The sequence below is a fragment of the Drosophila gunungcola genome, assembly GCF_025200985.1.
Source record: "Drosophila gunungcola strain Sukarami chromosome X unlocalized genomic scaffold, Dgunungcola_SK_2 000023F, whole genome shotgun sequence".
Lineage (NCBI taxonomy): Eukaryota > Metazoa > Arthropoda > Insecta > Diptera > Drosophilidae > Drosophila > Drosophila gunungcola.
Window position 1 is genome coordinate 436,459 of NW_026453185.1, and position 27,913 is coordinate 464,371.

General features: G+C 41.5%; 2 protein-coding genes and 2 long non-coding RNA genes across 5 annotated transcripts in view; 2 read left to right on the forward strand and 2 right to left on the reverse strand.

Annotated features, from left to right (window-relative positions):
- The window catches only part of LOC128260464 (cytosolic endo-beta-N-acetylglucosaminidase), a 51,230-nt gene extending 40,766 nt beyond the window's left edge, over positions 1 to 10,464 (forward strand). Inside the window, exon 4 of the mRNA XM_052993501.1 lies at positions 9,222 to 10,464. Within this exon, the coding sequence (XP_052849461.1) occupies positions 9,222 to 10,302 (1,081 nt within the window). The 3' untranslated portion in view covers positions 10,303 to 10,464. The remainder of the gene's footprint in view (positions 1 to 9,221) is intronic.
- The window catches only part of LOC128260457 (uncharacterized), a 110,414-nt gene continuing 83,964 nt past the window's right edge, over positions 1,464 to 27,913 (reverse strand). Inside the window, exons 4-8 of one of the 2 annotated variants that reach the window (XM_052993473.1) lie at positions 11,070 to 12,205; positions 10,756 to 10,983; positions 7,390 to 8,251; positions 6,499 to 7,229; positions 1,464 to 5,941 (exon numbers count right to left, since the gene is read on the reverse strand). In XM_052993473.1, coding sequence (XP_052849433.1) covers positions 3,665 to 5,941; positions 6,499 to 7,229; positions 7,390 to 8,251; positions 10,756 to 10,983; positions 11,070 to 12,205 — 5,234 coding nt within the window. In that variant the 3' untranslated portion in view covers positions 1,464 to 3,664. The remainder of the gene's footprint in view (positions 5,942 to 6,498; positions 7,230 to 7,389; positions 8,252 to 10,755; positions 10,984 to 11,069; positions 12,206 to 27,913) is intronic. The other variant, XM_052993474.1, reaches the window with a different exon arrangement.
- LOC128260480 (uncharacterized) overlaps positions 23,569 to 27,913 on the reverse strand; it is a 33,313-nt gene continuing 28,968 nt past the window's right edge. Inside the window, exon 2 of the long non-coding RNA XR_008268138.1 lies at positions 23,569 to 23,836. This is a non-coding gene — a long non-coding RNA (uncharacterized LOC128260480). The remainder of the gene's footprint in view (positions 23,837 to 27,913) is intronic.
- On the forward strand, positions 24,062 to 25,359 carry LOC128260481 (uncharacterized). Its single transcript, XR_008268139.1, has 3 exons — positions 24,062 to 24,665; positions 25,144 to 25,173; positions 25,291 to 25,359. It is a non-coding gene; the product is annotated as an uncharacterized LOC128260481 (long non-coding RNA).

Sequence of the window (27,913 nt, forward strand, 5' to 3'; positions counted from 1 at the left end):
GCAAAAAACACATTAAAAACTTGGTTTTTGTGTCAAAACCCTGGAAAATAATGCTCAAAATGAGGAATGTCATACACCGTTGAATTCGTAATAAAATTCCCAATCGAATAGCATTCACAGTTAAAATTTTTTCAAATTTTCAAATTTCTGCAAAAAATGATGATGTACCCCCTTACAAAAAAGTCAGAAATTTGGACAAAAATAAATTTTTCAGAAAACGTTTTTCTTAATTCGGTTTTTGTGTCAAAACAAAATCAATGGTTTTCAATCGAATAGGGATGGATGGTATTGGTTGTCAGCTGTTCAAAATGGCAACTCTTTTGACTTTGGGTGTTTTTTTGGCAAAGTTACAGCAAAAAGACTCTTCAGAAATAATTTAGTTTAAAAAATCGTCAAAAATCGCAAAAAAACACATTAAAAACTTGGTTTTTGTGTCAAAACCCTGGAAAATAATGCTCAAAATGAGGAATGTCATACACCGTTGAATTCGTAATAAAATTTCCAATCGAATGGCATTCATAGTTAAAATTTTTTGAGATTTTCAAATTCCTGCAAAAAATGATGATGTACCCCCTTACAAAAAAGTCAGAAATTTGGACAAAAATAAATTTTTCAGAAAACGTTTTTCTTAATTCGGTTTTTGTGTCAAAACAAAATCAATGGTTTTCAATCGAATAGGGATGGATGGTATTGGTTGTCAGCTGTTCAAAATGGCAACTCTTTTGACTTTGGGTGTTTTTTTGGCAAAGTTACAGCAAAAAGACTCTTCAGAAATAATTTAGTTTAAAAAATCGTCAAAAATCGCAAAAAACACATTAAAAACTTGGTTTTTGTGTCAAAACCCTGGAAAATAATGCTCAAAATGAGGAATGTCATACACCGTTGAATTCGTAATAAAATTTTAAATCGAATAGCATTCACAGTTAAAATTTTTTCAGATTTTCAAATTTCTACAAAAAATGATGATGTACCCCCTTACAAAAAAGTCAGAAATTTGGACAAAAGTAAATTTTTAGAAAACGTTTTTCTAAATTCGGTTTTTTTGTCAAAACAAAATGAATTGTTTTAAATCGATCAGGGACGGATATTATAGGTTGCCAGCTGTTCAAAAATTGCAACTCTTTTGACTTTGGGTCTTATTTTGGCAAAGTTACAGAAAAGAAGTAAATGTAAAACTGTAAAAATAACTGATCTTTGAACAGTGGCTCTGAAACTAAAAACATTTACTCAATCAGCATAAAAGTATGCAGTCCAAACACTAAAAAAACCAAAGCTCAATAAAAACACTATAAATTCCGAATAACTCAGATCAAAGCCCCATTTTTGAATTATTCCATATGTTATTGCAAAGTCGTTTATAGATATTGACAAAAAGCATCTTAAAAAAAAAGAACCATGAAAATCCAAATAACCCACTATAATAATAGGATCAAATAAGAGAACACATGTGATATATTTTTTTTGTAATATTTTAATACATTTTCTTTGTTCTTGAATACATACAATGTTTTTTTTGTTTCTTTGTTGTATAACATCGACAAAGCAACTGGTTTCGCTGTGGGTAGATAGTTCACAAACGAGGCCGAATAATATGCCATCCAAGTACATGTACATTTGGGTTCCCCGGGGAACCCGTAAATATGTGTAGATATATAGGTAAATATATTATTTTCATATATGTAGATGAGTGCGTTAACGCTTATTTGTGTGTGTGTGTGTCTGTATTCGCGTGTAGGTGTGTAAGTGTGTAAATATGCACAATGATATAAAAAGTTACATAATTGCATTATGCCTGACTTCTATATGTGTATCCAAAAGATATCGCTCACAAAAAATATCTTCGATAAAACATTTTGTTTCTTTATTTATTATTTTTTGCTAAATATTCTCGTACACACGCACATGTATATTTTTAAAGATGTAAATCGTATATAAGTATGTTTTTGTGTATATATAAGATATTCCTTGTTCGCTTCATTACTCTTGTATATATATATAAGTTTACTTGACAAACAACAAAAAAAAAATTTGTTCTTGTATCTTGTTTGTTTGTTGTAAATTTTCACAAATACAGGCTTTAGAGTACTACAAATTGGGTTTATCCATAAACGGGGAGTACGTTTAATTCTAATTTCGTTATAATACATTCATAAAGGGAAGTGCTGCCAGCTGCATTAGAGTTTCGACTTCGAAAAGGTTAACAACAAAAAGCATGGTTAATGAGTGGGTTTAAATAGCCATCTAAAAAACGCATCCTGTTTTTTTAACAATGCTTTTTCGTTTTATCGTTTATCTCTTATTTTACAGACAACATCATTTCCCCTTAGCTTGTGGGCTTGGCCGCTCGCTTGTGTGTGTGTGAGTGTGTGTGCTTAATCGCTTATCAAACTACTTATATTCTATGTAACATATTATGCTTACTGAACTATCGAAAAAAAAACATTGTATATTTGGATATTCAGTTATGAACTACATACGAAAAAAAAAACATTTTCCTAGGGCTAAGTTTCACTTTCACTTACGCGAGAATCGAGAACGAAAAGAGATAGTTGGCTGTTCAAGTTTGAGAAAAAGCTGACTAAGCACTAGGTTTCTCCGGAAACATTCGCTATATATACACCCCTGTAGCCGCTTCCGTTTCCAAATCTGATTCAAACTAAGTTTATCCTAACAGCTCGTTGAAAAACCCACCGAAAGGTGAAGTTCCAAACTGGTTAAAAACGAAATTTACTTAATTTATCTTATATTTCCAAAGTTTTGAAAATTATAAAAAAAAAATTGCCTTTTTCAGCAAGGATATGAAAAAGTTCGACTGTAAATATGAGTTTTACACTATATAACGAATTTAATTAGTGCAATAAATGAATTTTGAAACCATTATATATGATAGTTTGGTGAAAAATTAAACTTTGGTAGATAATTTTAGCGAAAAGTGATATTATTGTAAATAATTTGACTTCACATTAGTGTTTACTGATTTTCGTACAAGAGAAACTATGAAAGTTTTAGCAAATTTGGCTTTTTGATAATGGAAGTTGGGATTTTACATTGCCCTTAGGTTATTTTGAATTAAATAATGCAGCCTTTTTAAGCAAAACCTCTAGCCTGGTTAAGAAAAACCTTTGTGATATAGATTGATTGTATTGATTTAGGAAATTGTTAAACTGATTTTTAAAGATTTGTTTTCCGATTTGGTCTGGAAACGTACACAGGGTCGCTTATAAATATAATATATATTCGATATTCCCGCTTACAGCAAACGCAGAAAGAAAAAAAAAAAGAGAAAGCAAATCAAGTGATTTTGTGCCTAAATCGTAAGCCTAAGAGCTACAAACTAAATTTCGAAAACAATGTACACGCGCATCTAGAACTCCTTGAGGCTGCCGCCGCGCTTCAGCTTGGTCAGTCGCTTCAGACTGGCACCCAATTTGTTTCCAGCTACCGCTCCCGCACCCGCTCCACCATCGTTGCCGGCACTGCGATCGCGCTGGATGAAGGATCCCCGGAAGCGCACACGTCCGCGTCCACGGCGCTGCATCTGGATCTGCTGGAGCTGCTGGAGCTGCTGCTGCTGCTCGCCCACGCGGCGCCACAGCTCGGTGAGCGGCGGATGGTGCTGGTGGGGATGCTGCTGAAGGGTGCAGCAGCACACCAGCTCCTGCGATTATAACTTCTTCTCCCACACCACAATGTGGGCGTCATTGGAGTTGGCCGTCAGGGGCGAGCAGCTGGGATTGTCCTGTCCGCCCGAGCCGGATGCACTGCCTCCGCCGGAGGAGCTGTTCTTGTGGCTGGGCGAACCGCCTGCCCCCCCATTGTACCACATCTGGCGCCAGTAGCCCCGTCCGCCCATCAGCGTGATCACTGTCCGCGGTCCGTCGGCGCTCAGCTGCTGCTGCTGCTTGGAGTTCTGCTTCTGCTTGCGCTTAAGCGTGGCCACCGCAGCGGCGGCTGGTTTGTCCAGGCCAGCGGCACTCACTGTACCCCCCAGTCTGCCGCCGGTCTCCTCTGTTTTGGCTGAAGAGGAGCTAATTAGCAACTGCTGCTGCTGCTGTTGCTGCTGCTGTTGGTGGTGGTGTATGTCCGCCGTGGTCATCAGCCCGTTCTCGGATATATTGCCCAGATCGCTGCCCGTGCCGGAGGTCTTGTGGCTGGCACTGCTGCTATTCCGGGACACTGACCGCCCGCCAAAGTGCCGTATGCCCATGCTCTCCTCGCTGCCCGACGACGTGTACAGGCTGGAGGACTTGGAGTCCACGGACCAGTTGGACAGGTCCAACGACCTCGGCCGCGATGCCTTCATGCGCAAACGCCTGTCCAGGGTGCACACCTTGCCGGGTATGGCGGCCAGCTCGGGGTCGGAGCGCCTCATGCCCTCGTACATCATGTCCATCAGGTTGCCCTGGTTGCCCTCCTCCGCATCGTAGTCCTCCTTCACGAATATCAGCTTGCCATACAGGCCGTAGACATCGCATATGCCGTGCTCGGTGTTCCCTGCCGAATTGGCCGAGCCCGGGGTGCCAGGCACTACGCCCGCTCCTGTACCCACTCCCACTCCCACTCCCACTGCTGCAGTGGCTCCAAGGCCGCGTGGCAGGGTCTTGGACATCCGGTTGGGATCGTCGCGGAAGCGCTTGCGGTGAAAGGCCGGCGAATTGGCCAGCGAGGCGCGTATCTTGGCCGTGAAGCTCTGGTCCAGCGAGTTCTGCTTGTCCAGCTTGGAGCTGCGCGGCGACGAGGCCGTTGAATCGGCACCCGGACTGGCCACAACCGCAGCCGCCGCCGCCGCTGCATCCTCCTTGGCCAGATCGCGGCGCAGCACCACGGCACCGTCGTCCAGCTCCTGGATCTTGGGATCCGCATCGATGGCCGGCAACTGGAGGTCGTCGCCCATGCTGGGCACCAATGGAGCAGCTGCACCACCCACTGGCGGTGGCTTGTAGGCGGGATAGACCTTGGGGATGAGCGGCAGCAGGAAGGTAATCGGACCAAAGTGCGCATGGCAGGACATGTTGATGCCGCCGCTGATGATGGGCACGCCCTCGAGGCGGGGCAGCGGAATGGTCACCGCAATGCCCACATTGGTGCCCACCCAGAGCAGGCCCTTGCAGGCCATCAGGGCGGTCACATACACCGAGCTGTTGTTCAGCGGCTGCTCCTTCTTGCCGTCGTGCCGCAGCACACTAGAGGCGATGTTGATGTCCTGCAGGTGCTTGAACGTCTCCGTGTGGTAGAGGCACAGCATCGTGGAGTTCTTCAGCGATATCCAGAGCCCAATGCCCGAGTGGGCCATCAGGTTCACCTGCTGGCTGGCCCCGTGCTGCACCTCGAAGCTCCGCTGGATCTCGCCATTGAGGGCGTTCAGCACGTACACCCGGTTGCCGCACGAGGCGTAGATGCACATGTTGATGGGCAGCAGACTGGGCACGGCCAGATCGGAGTCGCCCAGCCTGATGGTCTGCGGATCGCGCATCTGCCAGACGCCGTCGTTGCCGCGGCGGAAGATCAGCACCGTGGCCCCCGACAGGGCCACGTAGACGGCATCGAAGTGGTAGAGGATGCGCTGCACTGCCCCCGCCACCGCATAGCTGCCCAGCTGCTCCTCCTGCTCCGGATTCCTCGCTGAGTAGACCAGTATCTTGCGGCTGTCCGTGCCCAGCCACACCAGGTCGCCCAGCAGACTGGCCGGCTCGTCGCGCGTCCTCAGCTGATCCAATCCCTTGACGAACTCCAGCGCCGAGATCTGCGTCTCGAAGAGATCGAAGGCACCCGCCTCGCGCAGATTGCCCGCCTGCTGCGGATGCTGGGCCAGCACGGTGATGTGCGACGAGGTCCCGTCGCTGCTGCACATCCACAGGTAGTTCAGCTGCTTGTGCCGCCGGCGCGCATTGCCGCTCTGCTTGGTGTCATTGGCGATGCTGTAGTAACATCCACAGCGCACCTGCAAATTCAAGGGAAAATCATTAAATGGATATGCATATTTGGGTGGGTCAATTATAATAGTCCCTAAAATAATAACAAAACCTTTAAAGCCCTTACTTTTTAATTTAAGTGTTTCTTACTTTGATTTCCATCCATTGAGGTTTTCAGTTATTTTTAATATGAAAGTGACTATTTCTGGAATTGATTTTAGTATAGAATATTTAATATTTATTTTTTTATCAGAGCTCAAAGCCCAAGTGGCAAATAAACTAATGGCCTTAAGCCTCTCAAAATCGTTTGAAAAATACCATATACAAGGATTTGTTGAAAAATTTAAAACCCCCTTTTTGTTGCTCATAACATTTTTAATTTTTAAATGGATTTTAAAATGAAATTACTTTATTTTTCTTAAATACTATTTCAAAAGAGTAGCCTAACGACCTGAAAAATGTTGTACATAAGAATTAAACATTGCATAGATTATGAGCCTACCTAAACATTTAGTAAAGAAGTATCTTAAAACTTGCTTAAAGTTGATTTTTTTAGGGTAGTTTTGTCCTAAATATCGCTACCCACCTCGGTTTGATGCTGTGACTTGTAGACAGGCATCGCCTTGACAAAGAGCGGCATTTTGCGCGACTGCTTCTGCTGGACGGCCTCCTGCAGCTGCAGCTGCTCCTGCGTCTGGCGGGGATCCCCCGCGGCCGCGTGCGCATGCTGCTGCGGATGGTGGTGGTGCGGATGATGGGGATGGTGGTGGTGGTGGGCGGACTGCGGATGCGAGCCACCGCGCTCCCAGGCCGGCGAGTTGTTGGGATCGAGGGCCAGCTGGGCCAGACGCAGCTCCGTGATCCACTCCTTCTTCACCGCCGGCGTCTGCGTCTGGAATGTGAAGGTCTCCTCCTTGCCGGACTTGTGGCGCCCGGTGAGCTGCAGGCAGCAGGAGTCCACCCAGGCCATCTCCTCGTCCTTGCGCTGGATGGAGCCCTGGATGAGGTTGAGCACGTTGCGCGTCGTGTTGGCGTTCAGCTCCTTGTAGCTGCCCTTCAGGCTGCACACCAGGTCCTGGATGCGGGAGATCACCTCGTAGTCGTACATCAGGGTGCTCATCTCGCTGCACAGGTTGTCGGCCCCGTTGGTCAGTTGGGCAGCCGGCGAGCTGTGCGGGTCCCCGAATCCGGAGAAGCCAACGGAGCCACCTCCTCCTCCGCCTCCTCCTCCGTGTCCCGGCAGGGTACTGTTGGCATAGGGACTGCCGTTGGCGCCACTGCTGCCATTCGACTTCAAGCTGCCGCCGCGGTTGAGACCTGCAATCCATATAAATCCCATTATGATTTATTTATTGTAAAAGCTTCACAAAAACATAATAAAATTGTTCAAAAGTTGCTTTGAAACTATTTTTGAAAAGAATACTATTATCAACAATTGGGATAGCGACCCATTCATCTACTAATTCCCGATCCTTACCCGCTGTCAGAATCCTGGAGAGCGTGGCCGATGTGCTGTTGTCGACGATCTCGACGTCGTTGACCGGGAACATCCACTTGAAGGTGAGCTTCTCGGTGGCCCCGAAGTCATGCGACTGCTTGGGCGCCACCGAAACGCAGATGACCTTGTCGTTGAGGAGCAGCAGGCGGCGCTGCTTGCACTTGACAATGAAGCCGGCCTGGTTGAACTCCATGTGGGTGACGTTGTCCTCGCGGAGCAGGTACCGCGGGCGATGGCCGCCGACGGAATCGCTGACACTCATGCTGCTCAGGCTCAACGATCGGGCATTGAAGGTGCCCGAGATGTGGCCGAGCATCTCCTTGAAGGCCTGGTACTGCTCCGCCTCCCGTTTGCTCTCGTTCAGGAGCTCGGCCAGGAGCTCCAGCTGCGACAGGGCCAACTGCAGGGACATGCGATCGTGGTGACCCTGCGGCGTGTACTTGAGCAGGTCCTGCAGGAAGAGGATGAACTGGGGGAAACGCTGGACGGGCTTCACCATCAGGCCGAAAAACGACAGCCGATCGTGGGCACTGATCTGCTTGACCTTGAAGAAGTCGGCCAGCGCCGACTTGCGCTTCTCCTCCATCTTGGCCAGCTCCATGGCCGCCGAGAAGTTGTTGATGAAGCCCGAGTAGATCTCCAGCAGCTGTGGCTTCCCGAAGGCGCTCACAAAGCAGTCGCCAATCTTCTCGTCCCGATCCCAGTTCCGCACACACTCGGCCAACGAGATGCGGAACAGCTTGTGCGAGTGCAGGATGTCCGGCAGGCAATGGAACAGGGTGGCTATCTTCACCGGGTTCAGCACCGGCGGACTGCACTCCTCCAGCGGTTTCTTGTAATCCTGCGGATTGAGAACAGCACAATCGGCGTTAGTTTCGTTTAGGGAATGCACTTTTAAAGGAGTTACACACCAGCCTGCAGCCTCTTAAAATCCTCAATCACGTTATCAGATTGTTAAAAGACTGCATCTTCTAGAGAAAACCATTTATTCATTTGACATTAATTTAATTTTATTATTCTTGATTTACCAAATGATTGTTTTTTCAGTATGTTTTATTTATTTTCTTGTTAATTTTTACTTATCTGTTGTTTAGGTATTTATAATTGAAATTTGAATTTGAAACTGCATTTAGTAGTTCTCTTCTGTATAGATTTACTAAAAAATAAACTGGTAATTGATAAAAAAATAATTAACAGCAATTTTGTTCTTTCCCAGTTAACATATATGACTTTCTCTTCGTTTTTTTTATATTTTTTTTTATATCGGCATTGGTGCAACACCTTTTTTTATTGGTTTACCAATCTTTTGGCGCTGGCTTTTGTATCGGTTTCTCGCAGTTTTTTGGCTTAGATTTTAATCTGGGTTTTTTGTTTAACGAGTAATTACTTGTCTTGGTTTCTTTTCTAATTTTGTAACTACTTGTGGGTGAAATGATGATATCAGGTTCAAATTTGGGTGTGTGTAAGTAAGTAAGTGAGTGTGATTAGTTAGTTAGTTGGTTGGTTGGTTGGTTGGTTTTATGACGGTGAAATCGGCAGTTATGGCATTTTGGGAAGAGGATGGCATGTAAAGAGATCAAATGATTGGACATGAGATTAACATTAGTTAGGTGGTCAAATGGGGTAACTAAGGTTGTCTAGCTACTAAGGCATGCAGTGGCGTTTACGTAATCTACTAGAGATTTAGTAGGTTTGCAGTTTGAAAAACGAAATGATTTTATGTATTGGTGTACATGAAAGTAGTCCTTAATCTTAAATATCCAATATTTTAAATGCATCTTATATTGACAAAGTGTGCTACCCAATTTCAGTTTACATCTAGTTACTCTCACTCTGAATTTCATTTACATCATATCACAACGATGCCCCAGATCATCCACAACTAGAACAAAACAAACCTATAACATAGATATTTCTGTGTACAAAAATATCATACATTTTTTGTACAAGATGAGCCTAATCGATCTCAACCCGACGGAGGAGCAGATCCCAGAGCTGCAGGAGCCACTGAAGGATGAGGACAAGCAAGAAGATGACCATCTGCATTGCAAGGAAGCGATGAAGGGTGAGGCCATAGCCAAGGCGTTGGGCGATGTGCAAATCTATGTGGAACTTGGCGAGGAGGAGGCCTTTGTGCAAATGAAGCCGCCACAGTTGCACAAGTTTAGGGTGACTAGGAATGGAGTGAATTCGGGATCATCGGAGTCGTATAAGTTCGATCGGGCCGATCCCAAGGACATTGCTCGTTGGGACTTGAAAAAGGAGCTCAAGTTGGATTTGATTTCAAGCCAGGTTGCCGAGCAGTTTGGCAAACTTCAAACCGACGACGTCACTGGCGAAGTGTACATGATGGTGCCGATCGATATAAACATACTCGTTGATCAATCCAAAATGACGCCCGATTTGGCCACGCAAAGCATCACCGAAGAGGATGCCTACAAGGAGGAGACGGGACCGGGACACACCTTCTATTTGTACCACGACCTCGATGGGCATCCTCGGAAGCTGCCCAAAGCAGCGTTGGATCAGCAAAACCAAATGGATAGTCAGGATGGCCAGAACAGTCCGGATGTCAAGGTAAGCCAGGACAAAGAGGAGCCACAGCCGGCATATAAAGTAAACTGGAACTACCACTTGCACGAATTTGAGGTGCCCAAGCTCAGCTTTCCCTTTGAACTCTCCCTGGAACCAGAGTTGGTCAGTTTGTTGGGTGGCCGTACGGAAAACCAAACTGAAACCGAAGAAGTCCCCATGGATTCCGAAGAAATGCCAACGGATTCCGAAGAATCGCTAACGGATTCGGGAGTCTCAACAGAGGAGGATGAATCGGAAAATCCATTTCTGGAAGAGATCGACTACCTCCAAGACCTTATTGAGGATATGGAGTTCTAAAAGGCAAACTGCATCTCCAAAAACATTATTACAAACAAAATTCTATCAAGCCAATTTAAACGTAGATTATTTCGAATCAATTTCTAAATTTGATCCAATTCTATAACTAAGCCTACATCTTAAATTTTCAACGTTTAATTAAATTATTTGGGTAAAAAATGACTGATGACTATTTACAAGCACCTCGATAATACTTTGTTTTACACTATATAAAATATCTCGCATCTAGTTGGTCATTAGGAAAGGAACAACTACATATTATTGGCTATACTCAAAGCATGCAGTGAAAATATATTAATAAAAAAAATATATACGCTGATTTTGAATCGATTGAGTAATATTAAAATAGATCTAGTTGGGTACTACTGGAAGCCTCTCAGGATAAACTATAAATATATATATAAATTCCCATTTTGAAACTGTTTGAGGCGGCATTATGTGAGGCATACTCACATTGACTAGTCGCTGCAGGGTGGCCACATACGAGTTCTCACTGTGGACGATGGCCGCCACAATGTGGCGCCTTTTCAGCTGCTGCTGGGACAATCCGGCGGGCGCGGGCGGCAACATGGGCACAATTAGCCGGTTGTGGGCGGTACGAGCGGTACCGTTGGCCCGACTGCCCGGCGTCATCATCAGGTCCATGTCGATGCGATTGGCGGTGGCCTCATCATCCTCCGACTGCAAGGAGGTGGTTTAAATGTAAGAGTTAAATATTTTTTCAATTTTAATCCCCCAGTTTTTATTAAGCACTACAAATGACTCACCTCTGGCACTCCGGGCATCATTTTGCTGGCCCCCAAATTGGCCAGCTTTTGCGGCGAGGCGGCGTCCAGCGCTGCTCCTTGGCTCAATCCGCCGGATGATCCGGCTGAGCCCAGGCCGAAGTTACCTTTTCCCGTGGTGTTTGGCGAACCCGAATCGGGCGTATCGAAGCTGGAGGCTGTGGAGTGGCGTCCATCGCGCCCACCCACATCGTACTGATGCGAGGAGCCGCGCCTGATGGAGAACCAGCGGGAGAGGCGACCGCCGGGCGATTCACCCGGCGTGGTGGCCTCCTCCCTCTGGGAGCCACCTGCTCCTCCGCCTCCGCCACCGCCACTCGATGGCATTGTGCAGGCACTGGCCCTGCGCATAATCATGTTGGCGTTATTGTTCTCAGTGGATGATGATCCTGGACCGGATGCGGATGCGGATACAGTTGCCAATGCGGAACCTGTTGCGTTTCCAGTGGCGGCCGTGCGCCATTTGTCAAACGACAAATGCTGCTTGGCCTTGTTGAAAGTGGAACGCAATTGCGAATTGCGTTGATTGCCGGCACTTAGCGAACTCACGCTGCTGCTGGTCTGCTCCTCCTCGGTGAGAACCGCTTCCGCCTCCTCCTCCCGCTCCCGCTCCCCCTCCTCCTCTTGCTTCTCCTTGTCCCGCTCCCGCTCCCGCTCCTGGTCCCTTTCCCGCTCGAGATTCCTATCCCGATCGCGGCAAGGGGATTTGGTGTCCCGGTCGCTGCTGCTGCCGCAGCTACTGCTGCTGCCAACGCCAACACCAACGGCAGCCTGGCCACCGTTGGCGCTGAAGCTTCCGCCGGCAATTGTGGCTGCGGTGCAGCCCGCTGCTTCCCGCTGATCCCTCTGATCCCGCTGATCCCTCTGATCCCGTTGATCCCGCTCCCGCTGCTCGGCAATCCGCCGGCTAAACGCACTATGCAGCTGGGCGGTGGTGATGCTGGCACTGGACGGCGGCGATCCAATGAAGGAGCTCTGCTGATGCTGATGCTGATGCTGATGCTGTTGTTGGCGATGATGTGGATGGCTGAGGTGGTGGTGGTGCGAGTGGTGCGCGTGGTGGTGATGCGGCTCGTCCAAGGTGTCCTCCCATGAGCCGGAGTTCAGTTTATGTTCATCTGGAGGGGGAAAAAAATTAAAACAGAATTAGTATAAAATAGTGAATTGGCTTACGGTTATCAGTAACTTAAATGGCTTACAAACATCAGCACTTTTGAAACTATCAATATACCACTTTATATCTTTAGCCTTTTGTTTTAATCTTATTTCTTTACTCATTATTTGAGTCGCCTATGGAAACCATGTCTTTCTTTTTTAAGTTAAGAGCACCCCTAAAAATAGATGATATTTAATAGTTGGACATTATCTGGATGACGTAATAGCCCCAAAAGCATTACCAATTATGTGGCGTTGGCCAAGTGAGTTAATTGCCAGCAATTGTGGGCCATATGCAGATGAAGTCGCCGAACAGCACAAACAGCAGCACAAACAGGATTTGGCCATGGCCGTCATGTCTCCGCTTTGCGATTACCGCCAATTTCTGCGGCGTGGGACTGGGATTGTGGACTGAAAATCGGGGACTGAAAGAAACGGAGGAAAGGGGAGGGAGGGAGGCAGGCAGGCATCAAAGCCAGAAAGCCGCCAATTCTGGCCAAGACTCATTCTGGCATCGTGTGGGTTACTTGCCAAGTGGCCATGGCCAGAAAGCCAGCAGCAACTCCCACACTGCCCCACGTACTCCGGCACTCAGCCACTCAGACTTAACAGACTCTACCGACCCACACCACACCAGCACCACTCCGCCAGAACCATCAGAGCCACCAGAACGGCATTAGAGAGACAACTGTCAGGCCCAAAGAATGCACTGCGAGAAACTGTACGTTTCGGTATATTCAAATTCTGACCTACTTTTGTCAATGTTCCTGAAACAGCTTTTACAATCCCTCAATTGCATTATGCATGGTCACACTAAATGTTTTATGGAAACAGTGTGACCAATTGATCAAACTTAGCCACCATGTTCAAACATGTATTAATAGTAAATGTTCGAATCATAGCATTTCTTGCAGTGCACCTAGAAGCCAAGCTCTAAGCAAACATTAGGATGGCGATTTCGATTCCGATTGAGATTCAGATGGAGAAACACAGCAATGGCCGCAGAAACAAAACAGATTCGAGACAAACTCGATGTCATGTTCAAGACCATTAATCATCCAGTGGACGGCGGACGAGGAATGGGGATGTGGTGACAAGTCGGGTTCAGTTAGCTGTGATAATTGCAAATTCAGCTCAGTCCATCGCCTCGCCGCCCACAACTCACCCCACTTCCCGCCCCTTTTTAATCCCCTTTCAAATGTGTGAAAAAGGAAAAACCAAAATAAAAATAAAAGAAATCGAGAGAGTGGAAAGGGAAGGGAAGGGAAAAATGTGTAAATATTTTGCGCAAAATGTGAAAACATCTTCAAAATTACATTATATATACGGCCCAAAAAAAGGAGACAAATTTCGCTTTTACAAAATTGAGTTTGTGTAACTTTTGAAGAGGCGGGGCGGAAACTCGCTTTTCACATATTGAAAAGAGCAGTGGAAAAATGTGACGAGGGGGCGTGGCACGGCACCGTTTAAGTTGATTGTTGGCAAACATATTTTCCTTCTTTTTTTTGGCGTACACTTGGTTTAACATAATCTGTAAGCACGCAAATGCGACCGAGGGAGAGTTTATTAATTAATCTTAAATAACTTTGAAAGAGGGAAGCAGATGATGGGCAAAATTGGGAAATATGAATATATTTATGCACAGCAAAAAAATACTTTTATACAAAAATGTAGAGGAAAATAAAATTTAACAAAACCTTTTTTATATTAATGTTTGAAGTTAACTTTAAAGTGTCCAAATAAGATAAAGCAAAAGGTAAAGACAAAATATTTTAGTGAATATTAATAATAAGAAATCATTTTAAGTTAGATATTTAGCATTTTTGTTCTCTCTGCGCATTTGAATACCAATAAACTATGTAAATAAATCAATTGATATTACGGAAAAAACCGAAAATGTATTTGGGACACTAACACACATTTCCCCACATTCTTACAATTTTCTCATCCTTATTTTTGACATCCCCCACGCACACGCTTCGAAATCTACATAGTTGCCGTTTATGTAATTTATTTACTTGCTTTTCGGATTTCGATTTTGTTTGGCCTGTTACGACATCACGTATACGCACTGCTGGCTCATTAATTATCATCACGGCAACGTGCAACAGTTAACGGAAACCGAAAGACAAACTCCTGCCATGGCACGCAAATGAAAAAATAGAAACCCCTTTGGGTGCATCTAAGCCACCTCCGCGACTTTTTGCATAATGGGAAATGATTGTGAAAAATTAATCATACGCCATGTGAGCCCGCGGGGGAGTCTCCCGAAAAAATCGCGATTCTCCCATGCAATATTTTCGGCGTGTTTCGTTTTGTTTACGTTAGTTTTGGCACAACTATTGCCTTTGGTCCATCAGTCAGTCACTCTGTCAGTCAGTCAGTCAGTCAACCAGTCACCGAGTTATTCATTCGCTCACTTATTCATTCCATTTGGTACCAATTGCCGCAAGTGATTAATGAGCCACTCATTAATGCCAATGCAGAATGCTGGCAACAAAGAAATCTCTGCAAATGCTAATGCTCACTTAAATTATACAAATTACAAACATCCACACGTTGCCATATCTGTTTGTTCTTTATTGTTTTGCCAACTCATTTCACGCCCACAGAAACAAACCTCAAAGAGTCATAGAAACAAAGTCAGGCGTTCCCCGAGTCCATTGCTAATTGAAATGACAAACCACAAAGACTGTGTGGCCACACACACAGCCTCCATGGGTCAAAGTTTCGAAATACCCTGGCTAAAAAATTAAACAAAAAATAAAACAATATTGAATTGAAACCCATATACCAGCTTAGGCTCCATTATGTAATATAAATTTATAATAATGTAGGCTAAGCCTCACCGCATCGTGATTTAAAAAGTTTAATCTTTTACCCCATATTTAGCATGTCAAACTTTGTTTAAAACAAATAAGCCAGCTGCGCTTACCGAATCGGTTTATCCACTCAACTATTTCAATGCCAGTCAGGGGAACTTTAAAAAGTTTGTTTCGACCTGAAAACCATTCTCTCGATGCAGGACAAAGTTGATACATTTTAATCAAATTATTTTAAACTTTTAGGGAATGCACTTTAACTCTTTTCGGATTTGTTAATTAAGCAAGGATTATTTAATTATTAATAAGCCGGAAACAAGAAAACAAATATGAGGTCAATCATTTAATTTTTAATTGAAAACAAAAGCTAGTTGTGTTTGTATCGCAATACATATTCGTATCTTTCTCATATATAAATCCAGATCTAGTCGAATATATATGGTGATTTAATTGCTGCCGGCGAGGCAGTTTTCTGGCCAAAATGGAAAGCCCCCAAGTGAAGGGTATTATGACTGCAAGTAAAAACTCGAGTCTCACTCTGCGCTGCATTTGATGTGCCCTTCTGCCCCGAGATGGTTCATAAATATTTCAGTCCAGCGCAGAATGCAGGCCAGAATGGTTAAGTAGCTGAAAACTAGTCACCTGCTGTTACACCCTTTCTCCCGCCTCTTCTTCTTCTTCTTCTTTCTCCTCCAATTCTCAGATTCTCCATTTCTCCAGAGGGGTTCTAATGAGGCCACAAGGCTTCTTGCGACTCTCTACCACGAGTTGCAAAGTAATTTCGTGTGTGTCTGAAATTGAGCAGCGGGCAGTCCCCCTTTTCCACGCCTCTACCTCTACCTCTGCCTCTGCCTCTGGCCTCCCTCCAATTTCCTCCCACACTGCGCAGCCCTGCCCATTTCTTCTCTTTTTGCTTTGCACCCGGGGCAAAAGTATGGCTGAGAGGCAAAAATTCAGCAAAGTTGGCAAGTTTTCTAAGCCAGCTGCAGGGAAAAGCTGGCAGCTATAGAGTTTAAAGAGAGGAGCGGGACTCGCAACAAAAAATATATCGAAAATAGCTGGGCACTACCACTGTTAAATATATATTATAATTAAAAGCATTTTTACAATCAACAAAGGATGGTTTTATTAATTTGACTCCCTTATTTTTTTACCAGCATTCGTCACTTTCTGCAGCTTGCAAGGTCACACTCCCCATATTAGAACGAAAAAGTGTGACCAGTTGATAACAAGAAGCAAATTGCCATGTGTTTAAGATAACCTTGCAATAAATCATTATTTTCTAAAACATAATAATCCTTTTCTCTGTGTAAAAGTAGAAGTGGAAGCTTGCGGAAGGTTATTACGCGCACTGCCAAAAGGAAAAACCGAAAATCGCAGGAGACAAGGCAAGGGAATCTCGCATATGGATGTATCGCAAAAACCCCTTTCCTTCCACCGCTCCTCCCCCCCACTTTTACATCACACGAGGCCATAATAAATGTGGAAATTGCTTTCTATTTGCAATTTTGATGCCCAGGACCAAGACGAGAAACGAGATCGAGCTGATTGAAAAGTAAGGCAGCGAAAAAATACGGGAGGGAAAGTCAAAGTAGCGCGTGCCTTTGTCATAAACTAATTATTGTAATGTAAATCACACACGCAGAGCTGAGCAGAGCCCACTTCTAACGGCAACCAGCCTCCAATCCAAACATCGGACGGATGATAATGAGCTAATCCTGCATATTCATGAGCGGAAGCAGGTGATAATAAGGGGGCGGACCAGGCGGAAGTGCTAAAGAAGTAGTGGATTAAGCCGGGAAATTCTTCAGGTGCACTGCGCGAAATTATTACTAAAGTGGGTCAACGATAACACAAAAAAACTGCGTTATTAATATTAAGCATTTTATTATTACAATTACATTTTTAGTAAGCTCATTTAATGCTTTAAAAAATTGAAATATTTAAAATGATTATAGTTTAAGTATTTGTTTTATTTAAATACTAACCAAACAATCAATTTTTAAGTCTCCAAATAAAAATATTATTTATTTCTGTTTTACTTATTATTCAATTTAAATACCAATCAAAACATACATTTTACAAACCCCAAATGAAGTTATTAATTTTTTTCTAAGATTTATAAAAACATTTTTCATGTTTTACTTTTGGGGACGAATGAAATATCTCTACCTGGTTTAATCACGCTCGATTCTTGGCCAAAACCATGCAGATGAGGAGAAACCCAACCCGATCGATCTATCTATCTAACTACTACTATCCCCTCACTTTCTTCCCCCCTTTTCCGCGTTAGTCGGAAGATTGCGTGTTTGAGCCAACCAAAAAAAAACCGGGCCAAAAGAAACTGCAAACGCGGAATGGAATGGAAGTGGAGATGGTCAAAATTAATGACATCAAAATTAGGCAGGCAGACAACAGATCGGAATAAGAAACCTGGGCGAAAAGGAGGGGGAGCCAATAGCTTTATCTGGCGAACCTGGCCAACAGCTGCACAAAATCGCAGCCGAGTGATAAACTTTGGCAACTTTACGACTTCATTAATAAAATTGAAAACTGTTAACTGGGCAACTGTCTGTACGTTGGCAATTAAAATTGCTCGAAAATTGGGTTAAAATGCCAAGTAGTCGGGGCAATTTTGGCCAAATGTATAAATGTTGTTGACTCAATCGCCAATCGGCGAGCGCTGGAAAATTGTTGGCCAAAAGATTTCCTCTCACTCAAGTAAATCCAACTCACATCGCGCACTCAGTTGTTCAATCGCAATCGAATTCTTTTTGGTCATTCGGTGTGAAAAGTGTTTTTTAAGTTCTCACCAATAAAATTACGAAACAAAGCTAAAAACTTTGCCAGAGATTTTCGAAAAGGTGTTAATGTGCAAAGTTGGGGAAAAATAAAGGAAATGGGTCAAACAGGCGGTGGGTGGTGGGTGATTTAAGTTTGGGCAATACTTTCTGTGCAAAGCTGATGAAATGCTGCAAAAGGTGAGCTGATGACCATGTGAGGCAAAAGAAAAACTCTTCGGTTTGGAAAACTTGAGAATTATTTTTCACTTCCTAAAGGGAAAACTCTTTGAAAAGTAATGCAAAGGGAATTTATGTTAAAGAACAATACATACATTACTTTTTCTTTGTTTTACACTTCAATTTCGAGGGAACTTGAATTTACGTTTTACTTACTTCAATAAATTAATTTTAAAGATCTTAAAATTTCAACGTCAAAATACATTTGTTTCACTGAACTTTTAATTTAAAAAATAATTTGAAATGCAAAGCACTTTGATTCTATTACTTGACAATTGTTACTAACAATAGCTACATTTAGGCTGCACTTTTAATAAACCAAAATTAAATTAATAACAGCTAAAATATTTTTTTAGGCACATATTAGGGGAGACAGTGTTTAAAAGCGCACCTGGTTGTTTCTGCATTTCCGCACCGCTTAAAAATACAAAACGGAATGCCATGACATTTGGACAAAGTGCGCCGGATCCAACCGTTTATGACTTGACCTCATCTTCATTAATATTAACTACAGTTTGGTTATTGAAATTCGTTTGCAAATTGCCCTCTTTCGACGACCTTGTCAGTCAAAAGTTTTCCGCTTTTCCCCACTCTCCCCAAGCCCCGACCCTTCTGCATCTTTCTCCAGTGCAGTGCTTTGTGATTAACAATGGGCCACCAAGTTGCGAACTAGTTTCCCAGTTCTCCGCATTCAAGTAGGTATATGGTATGCACCGTTAGAAGTTTGTCGTCAGACAGGTGGAAATGGCAGTCAGTTAGTCAGTCACTCAGTTAGTCAGTCAGTTAGTCGGCGGTACAGATACTCATTGTCCCACATGAATTATTTAGTTGCTGCTCTGATTGGATATACGAGTATACAAAGTTTACCGGTAGTGGCCCTGCGAAAGACGCCAGATCTAAATTAAACACAACGCGTGGCATGTAATTTTGTTGCCATTCCATGGCCTTTTTTGCGACTGCATCGAAGTACACTTGAAAAGGAGAACTTTACCTAAGAAGGTGAAGTTGGTTCTTAAAAAATACTTTTTGACTATGTAAAATTTTAGATAAAAATGGTAAAACGGGTGGGATATTGAAGTTTGAAAAATATTCATATTTAGCCATTTACTAACCGATCATAATCCAATACAATGTGGATTTAAAAATGGCTTAAGTAGTCCCGTTTGGCAATAAACTTAAATCAATAGTTTTCTAACTTAAATTTGTTTATTTATTTAGACACTGAATAAATCCTTTAATCAAATATTTTCTAATTTGAATCACTACAGTTATTACTTTAATTTCGGCTATACAAAAATATACATCTATTATTTTTTCCCTATTGAAACCTGCTGAACTTATTGGGAAATTATTATTTATTATTTATTTAAGCGGAAATTCCATTCCAATTTTTTTATAAATGTAGCTCTGCTTGGAGGTCTCGGTTTAGGTCAGGCTATGGACTAGGGACTGGGGACTAGTGATGGTTGTGTTCTGGGTGAGGGCCTAGATGAGGGTCTGCAGAAGTCTGAGTCCGTTCAAGTAGGTTACCTCGCCCCTGTCCCTTGCCATTTTTTCCTCCTCCTTTGGGCGAAGTCAACTCGAGTCAACTCAAGTCAATTGCTTTGGCAACTTGACGCTGGGCCGTGCACTTGACGATGACGCCCTGGGATGCCTACCAATGTCCAAAACGAGGGGGAAAAAACATACGGAAAAACCAGATGAAAACTCTGCCTGCCTCTTGCTCTCTCTTTCTATCTCTCTATCTCTTTCAAACACGGTCGTCCCGTCCTTGTCGCACCACCTTTTGTTGCCTATTTTTAAGCATTTCCTTGCAGGCCGCTTTGAAAAAGGAAACTCGTCGCGTCATTGTGCGATGTTCTTTTTATTTTTTCGCATACTCATTAAATTTACTTAGAAATGTATAGGTTTATTGGGCAACAAAATATTCATTAATAAACATTAAAATATCACTTTCTGTCTATTTATTCATGAAACTTGTATATCACAGTTGATATATTGTTTTATTGAATCTGTTTACGTAATGTGCATTTGAATTTAAAACATCTAGCGTATCCTTTGAATTGGTTAAAAAACACAATATATAGAGTGTGTTGTAATTTAATAATCAGAAATATCCCTTTTGGACTGCTGGGTATCTAATAAGTGCTTCCTACTGGTTGACAATTTTCACCGTGTGGTTGTTTTTTTTTTTTTTTTTGTCGCTGCCGGAGAGGCGATGCCTTGCATTTGCCTTTGCCTGTGGCAGAGCCGATGGTCTTTTGTCGATGCAGCCGCAAATGCAGATGCAGATGGAGGGCACATGCCTTTGACTATTTTTAGCGGGCGCTGAGCTGAAAACAATGCTGGCGACTTCAAGTGGCCCACACCACAGACGCAAAAAAATAAAAAAAGAGTATAACAAAATGAATACAAAAAAAAAAAAAAAATAGGAGGGAAAAACAGGAGCTAGTGGAGCACCAGCACCAAGCGATTGCTCTTAGAGCTTCGACTTAATTACATTGGCCAATGTCAGTGGGGGTTACTCAAACGGGGGATAAAACTTTGGATTTGCAGGGAGGAAATGTGAAAGGCTTTTTCGCTCGGAAATTAAATTTCCAGTCCAGGATGGCTGTTCGATTGAATTAACAGCTGAGTGCAGGCAGCCCAAAAATAAAAAAATTAAAAACAAAAATGGGATGCACAGCAGATGCGTTGAAATGCCAAAAAAATGGAAAATTTTAAGCAAACTGCAAACAGGCTTCATCATCAGGAGGCATTAATATAAATTGTCTCACTTAGCTATTCAGTTCGACAATGGCTGTCAAAAATGGTGACCTCGCGCGCACAATAGCGCCCTCTGCCGACAAGCTCTATTCATTGAATAATTAAATTAACAATAGTTGTTGACACTTCCATTGATTTGGCACTTTTCGACTTGTTTCGCTATAATTTTCTATGACAGTCGTGCAGATTTGCTATTTGATGGGATGACTTGGGGATTTTACGTTTCTAGAATTTTTAAAGCTAAACAGATGTGATCTCATTCATTTTTGTATTATTTAATTTTTAAACCTTTCTAGAGCTTTAGAAATTGTGAAGAATTTAAGTAAAATGATCAAAAGTGAATAAAAACGAATATAATATTCTAATAGGCAAACTTAAATTTAAAGTACAGAATGAAATATATTTTAAATTATATTTTAATGAATTGTTAACCAACAAATGCAACATGGGGTGACCTAAAGTTAAATATCAAATTTTTCCCTTTAAATTAAATATCTGTTTAAACAGATATTTAGTTCAAACTTAATAGCTGTTGAAGGTACATTTAATCTGAAAAGCCATAAATAACGACCAACTCGTCGCTGCACTTTTTATAACGCCCTTATCGCGATGATATTTCCGTCAACACTTCGCCGCGGGTGGAGATTTCTTAGATGTCTTATCGGCAAAACGTTTTGTAAACGGTTTGCATTCAAAAGCAAGTAGAAGTAGATAAAGAGCAACACAATCGTTTTGTTTAATTTGCGGGAGGAGGAAGTGCAACAATTGCGAAATGCGAGTTTTCATCGGTTTCCAGCGTTTCAATTTCCATTTTCATTTCCATTCCACTGGGTGTTGTTTTTATGGCTTTTATTGCTGTTATTTCTGTTGGTTTCTTTTCGTTTTATCGTAGCTGCATTTGGTCTCTTTGTGGGTTTTTGTTTTTGTTTTTTTTTTTTTAGTTTGTTTATTTATGATATTTACACACAGCAAACAGCAACGCCACAACAACTGTTCAATCTGTGACATGGTTTCACTTTCATTGGCTCTCTTATCAGCTGAACGAGTTTTCCTTTCTGGTTATTGTTGGCGGCAGTCTTTGTTTTTTTTTTTTTTTTTTGGTTTTTTATACATATTTTGTTTTTTTTTTACCGACAAAGTAGCGTAAATGCAGTGGCAGATGAGTTTTTGAGCTTTTGGTGTCGCTCCAAATTGGCAATTGCAATTTGCATAAATTGTCCGTTCGTTGTCAGCTGTCGTCACTGCAATTTGTGCACATTTTTATTTAAACAACAAAAAATATGCCGGCAAGAAAAACTCGAAAAAAACAACTGATTTTTTGTAGCGCTATAATTATGGTCAACATCATAATTTATGTGGCAGCTGAGAGATGATGAGCCAAGGAGAAAAACTACAAAAGCCAATATGGCTTTAATAAAATAATAAGACACAGTAATAATTGATCATAAACGATGCAAGGAATGCATTGCACTGAAAGAAAATGGCAGAGAAATAATTGGGATATAGCTCTCATTTTGTTTAATAAAAATCAAAATAAATCAATAATATATTTACAAGGATCTTAGAACTTAAAGAAACTCCCCTTAAACAGTTGTTCCCAACTGCGTGTTGATCTTAAAAAAAGATCTCTGTGTTTTTTTTTTTTAGTGCAGCAGAAGTGGCAGCTGAAAGTCGAGTGCTTTATTGGCAGTGGTTGTTGTCAATTTGCGGATGGCCAGTGGCCAAGAATGCGCCGCAGTTCAAAGTGAAAGTCATCGTATCTCACAGGTGTCTGCCCCCCTGTTACCACTTTACCCCTCCACCTCTGGGCCACCTGTTAAAGGACAAACAAAAAAGGGCGGCCAAAATGCAGCCAAATCTTTGAGTCATTTCTAAGGCACACTTTCACAGCCAAAAGCCAAAAACAGAACAGTAAATTCTTTGAAAATTCATCGACAAAAATGAATGCATAAAAGGTAAAAGCGTATTTCCCTTTACAGTAAAAATCAAACAAGTCGGACAGGCTTTCCACTTAAAAGATAACTTGGCTTAACGGTTGACTTATGGCAAACTATTATTCTCAATTATCTACATACTTTGTATGCATTTATTTTGAAAACAAAGAAGGTTATTCCCTACAAAAAATATGAAAACTGATGGAAAATCTTTACAAATAAATAAAAAATTAAGTTAGTTTCTTTGACTTGTTTTGGTGCTCTTAAAAATCTTAGCTGAATCTTAATTTAATGTGCTTTGTTAGACTTGTAAAGTACATTAAATCGCCCAGATAACGTCCATATGCTTCATTTACAACTTGAACTTCCATGTGTGTAAATCGAAACCCATCGGAAGTATGGTCTTTGATCTGCTTTGGTTTGGTTTTCCTTTTCCCCATACTTATCTATATTTTTCTGTATTTTTGCAGTGCGTGAGGGCGGCGGTGACTTCCCTGTTATTATATAACAATGACAGAGAGCGGTGAGCAGAGGCGCAGACAACAAACAGATCGTAAAAGGCATCATCGAAATGCATTTCCATTCCCAGCATTTTCCCCCGCTTTTCTCCGCTTTTCTTCGCTTTTTAGCGCTTTTCAGTGCTTTTCCAATGCGGTGGTTACTTGGGTGGTTCCGAACCAATCTCAAACGATCCAATCCCATCCGATCCGATCCAATCCGATTTGAGACACGCAGTCTGCTGTCGCCTTGCAAGCCAACTAATTTCTTTGAATTTTGTCTGTACTTTTTAACTTAGCCAGCCAATGCCCTTTACTCCTCTTTGTTTACACTATTTGCTATTTGATTTGCTTACTCGCCGGTTTCCTCCACATCACACACAGTTGTGCATAATTCCATCGTTGGAAAGTGGCACCCACAACACAGCATCGTATTGGGTTTCACGTTTTGCATCTCCAAGTTTAAGTTTAACAACGACTTTAGCCCGATTCATTTCCATATCTGTTTCGCTGTTTTGATTTTGATTTCAATTTCCTTGATTTAAGTGCGTTAGCCTTTTAGAAATGTTAAACCAAAAGTTGAGTATTAAATATGTTGCTGTATTTTTATGCATATTTACAATACTAGATTATTGAGCTTAACAAGTTTCCCGCTAAATTTAAAGTCAATATAAATGTCAAACTTAAAAGCACTTGAAGATGATTTACAGTGAATTATAATAGAGAATTTAGTATCTATGAAATGCGGTGGCAAAAAATAACATATTGTATTTAAAAAAAAAAAACTTTATATACAACAATATATCTAGGCTACTTAGCAAAAGCCTTGCTTTTGTATATGGTATAACTTTTTAATGTAAATAAATATAAATCAAAATCCTCTCTGGCAACTTCCTTCAATTTCATTTCGATCACCGCCCGATCGATCGATGTGATCAGCATCTACTAAATAGCTCGGGGCTACCTCGTTTCTCTTAATTAGCTAAATCGTTCTCACATTTCCGGAAGAATGCGGGATTTCGGGGGGAGGGGAGACTGAATGACAATCCCCAATTTGAAATCGCTTAAAGCGTTTAAAGGGGGCCAAAAACTCGGTAAGAACTAATGCCATAAATATTGTTTCATTTCTTACCATTTGTTTATTATTTATTTTTCCATTCTGGCAACAGGTTAAGCGAGCGGCGGCGAATGGAGCAAACTCGTTTGAGATCTATTAAAAGATGCCGAGTAAGACCAACAAAAATTGAGTGAAAAAAAAGTAATCGAATACAAAGTATTGCTAATATTCATTAATGGCTTTTGAGCGACTGCGACACATTTGCCGAACTTTTGTCGTTAATGTCCACAGATGATACCCAGTGATGGGATTCTAATACTGAGCAGGGTATGTAAGGATTTTTGAAGCCAACATAGTTTTGTGAGAATGTTTTTTAACCACAAGTAAGTTACCTAAAAATTGTTTCGCTTTAAAAGACTAAAACAAACCTAAAAACCCTAAAAATTGTTTAACTATTAATTGACTATATTTGGAAGGCATTTTAAAGACTTCAAAGGTTTCCAGTGTTAAAACATAATAAGTGAAGTAATATTTAATAATTTTCAAAGTATTTTATAAAATATCTTATGTCTAAGAGATATATTAACAAATATATTAAATATCTTTTAAAAATAAGACATTTTATAGTATTATGCTTAAAAATTTCCGTTGCACACTCATTATATAAACACATTTCTCTATCGTTTTCAAAAAAAAACTTTTGATGTCATCAATAAAATATATAATTTAGTTCTTACCTATTTAACAAGGTATTTTACTGGTCGTTTCTGTACATTTATTGCCCCCTGCTAATCCCATCTTACAGTTTGATGACTTTGCGTGGAAGCTGCTGACGGTAAGAACGGCAACAATAAACCAGAAATTTTATGATTGATTCTCTGTCTCTTTCGCCGCGTCTCTGGGACCCTCTCGCTCGCACTGTCTGGCGACATGTGGCGGTGGCAATCAAAAGATTGCAACACGCACCGCCGATGACGATTACGATTACGACGAAGATGACGATGATGATGGTGATGATGATGATGATGGCACGCACAGGCGACAAACTTGACCTTAATTCGCTGCCTATCGCTTGCCTATCGACTCGACAAACACTAAACAAATAATAATAATACTGCGTGTGGGGGCTGACAAAAAAAAATAAAATAATAAGCGAGGAAAATAGAGGCAACAATGAAGAAATTGCCACATTAGTAGGCCACTTAACCTTTACGGCTCGTGCAGAAGACACCTGTGTGCCACCCCGAAGTACCTAAAAACCACCTGAAAACCACCTGAAAACCACCTGAAAACCACCTGAAACCACCTCAAAACCACCTCCATCTGCAGCTCCTGTCAACGTCAAAGTCTCTTGAGAGATTTTAAGGGGAAAATTCAGGCAGTTCAGCTACCAGCATGTGGTCAAATGCAATAAAAGAAATACACATATATATACATATAGCATGTATATGTCTATATGTTGAAGCCCAGAAAGCTATGTAAACAAATGAAAATTGTAACACACAACCTTGAACGAAAAAAAGATACTATGTTGTGCAATCCCCCCAACAAAAAAAAAAAAAGGCGAGGAAAATTTAACAGTGGGTGGTGGCCGATTTTGTAAAAAGAATTTCGTTTGGCGATAAAAACATAAACAAATACCCGAGTGGCGCCACTAATAAACAAAAATAAAACGAAGCGAAGCCAAATAAAACTAATAGAAGGAGAGCTAAAATTAAAGTGATAATTCAAAATGTCAGTATCTAAGTATCTTAGAGATACAATGTGTTATGAGGGCATAAATTAGACGAGGTGCCAAGAAAATTAAATATAATAGTGAATGAATCCGTTGATTTAATCTATAATAAAAAATAAATGAGTGCAAACCAATGGCTAAGTTAGTTAATCCATAAATCAACACTTTTAATTAACTCATTTTTTGCTTGCAAATCAAACTTGTTTATTAATGCAACACAATAAAAAAACATGTTCAGCTTTTAAGTCTGTTTGTTTTAGCAGAAAAACATCAATTGTTAAAAGCATTCTTAATGCAGAGTATATCACATTTTGTATGCCATTTAATGTTTTCTTTTACTATTTTTGACAATCCCATTATGCAGTTGTCACGCATTGTACACACATATATATAAATATATAGCCCCGATCGGAGCAGATGTTTCTGGCTGAAGTCGGACGATTATCCGGCGCTGGCTGAGCAAACAAACCATTCAGAAATTCAACAATTCAATGCAATTACTTAACATTCGTCAGCAGACTCGACAACAAGTTGCAGCAACCGTTTACTTTTCTCATTTCAATCTGGTTGTTGACTTTGAAAGTTGCCGCTACTTGGGAGACGCTTTATTTTTGGGGGGAGGAGAGATGGGGATGACTACTACCTGATTTTACCTGGCCATTTCACCAAAACATGTCGTGTAAACAATGCAACAAATCGTTCATCGATTAACAATCATCGATGCTGCAGGTGCGTGAGCTGATTGAACAATAAAAATGCAATTGGCATTGATCGCAAATTGATTGGGAGAGTCGCCGTTCAACTTAAATATACAAATGGGGAATAGCAAATAAATAGCAAATTCGACTGCACGATTTTGTACATAAAATAGGATGTGTGAAAAAGCACTGAAATGTTTTTAATGCATCCATGTTGAACAGTTGAAACTTTATTAAAAAAGTTATTTTATGGCCATAATCATAAATAATATTTGTAAGAATTTAAACTGTTTCATATTTATTTTAAATTAAATTTGATGGAGTTTTTTATAAACAGTTTATAATTCATATCTTGACCAACAATATATTCTCTCAGTGTAGGCCACATTCTCCACAATCAGTGGGGCTAATTGAATTGGTAAACGTTTTACCGCATAGTTCACAACTCCAACGGGTTTAACACAGCCCCTAGATAATTAGCATAATTTTCCAACTTCTTGCAGCCAAACTTGTTGAATCGATGCGCTAAATGAGCAGACAAACTGTATTAACTTGGCTTTTGGCCTGCCTGGCTGACTTTAGGCCAGGTCATTGGCAATGGTGGGGGAATGGCTTCATTAGCCGGCATCATGAAATATGCAAATGCGACATTTTCCACATCAGATGATCCGACAACTAACTGCGCCTCCTCCTTCTCGGGATTCGCTTACATAAAGCTAGACTTTGAGCTAAAGCATAAGCCAAAGCTACGGCCCAAAAACTCGGCAAGATCATGACATAATTTCCAATTAATGAGCGCGTAGGCTCGGAAAATAGGTGTGTGAGCCGAGAAATCATGTCAATTTCTAGGTCCACACAAAAACTATTTCACTCCAGGAGGCAAATAAATAATAATAATATGCAAATTACCATAATATTTACACGGGGGAAAAAGGTGAACTCATTTCCATTAACAAGGGCAGTTAGTGTAACTATAGCGTTAGGCATAATAAATAGAAAAACAAATGTATGGCTTCATTGAAAATGGAGAATTTGTATCAAACAACTGAAACTAGGAATCTAAAGTTCATTTTCGCTTTAATTAAGCTCAAAATAATCGTATCTTGTAGTACAATAATTTCCATGAATTTTCTTAACCTTCA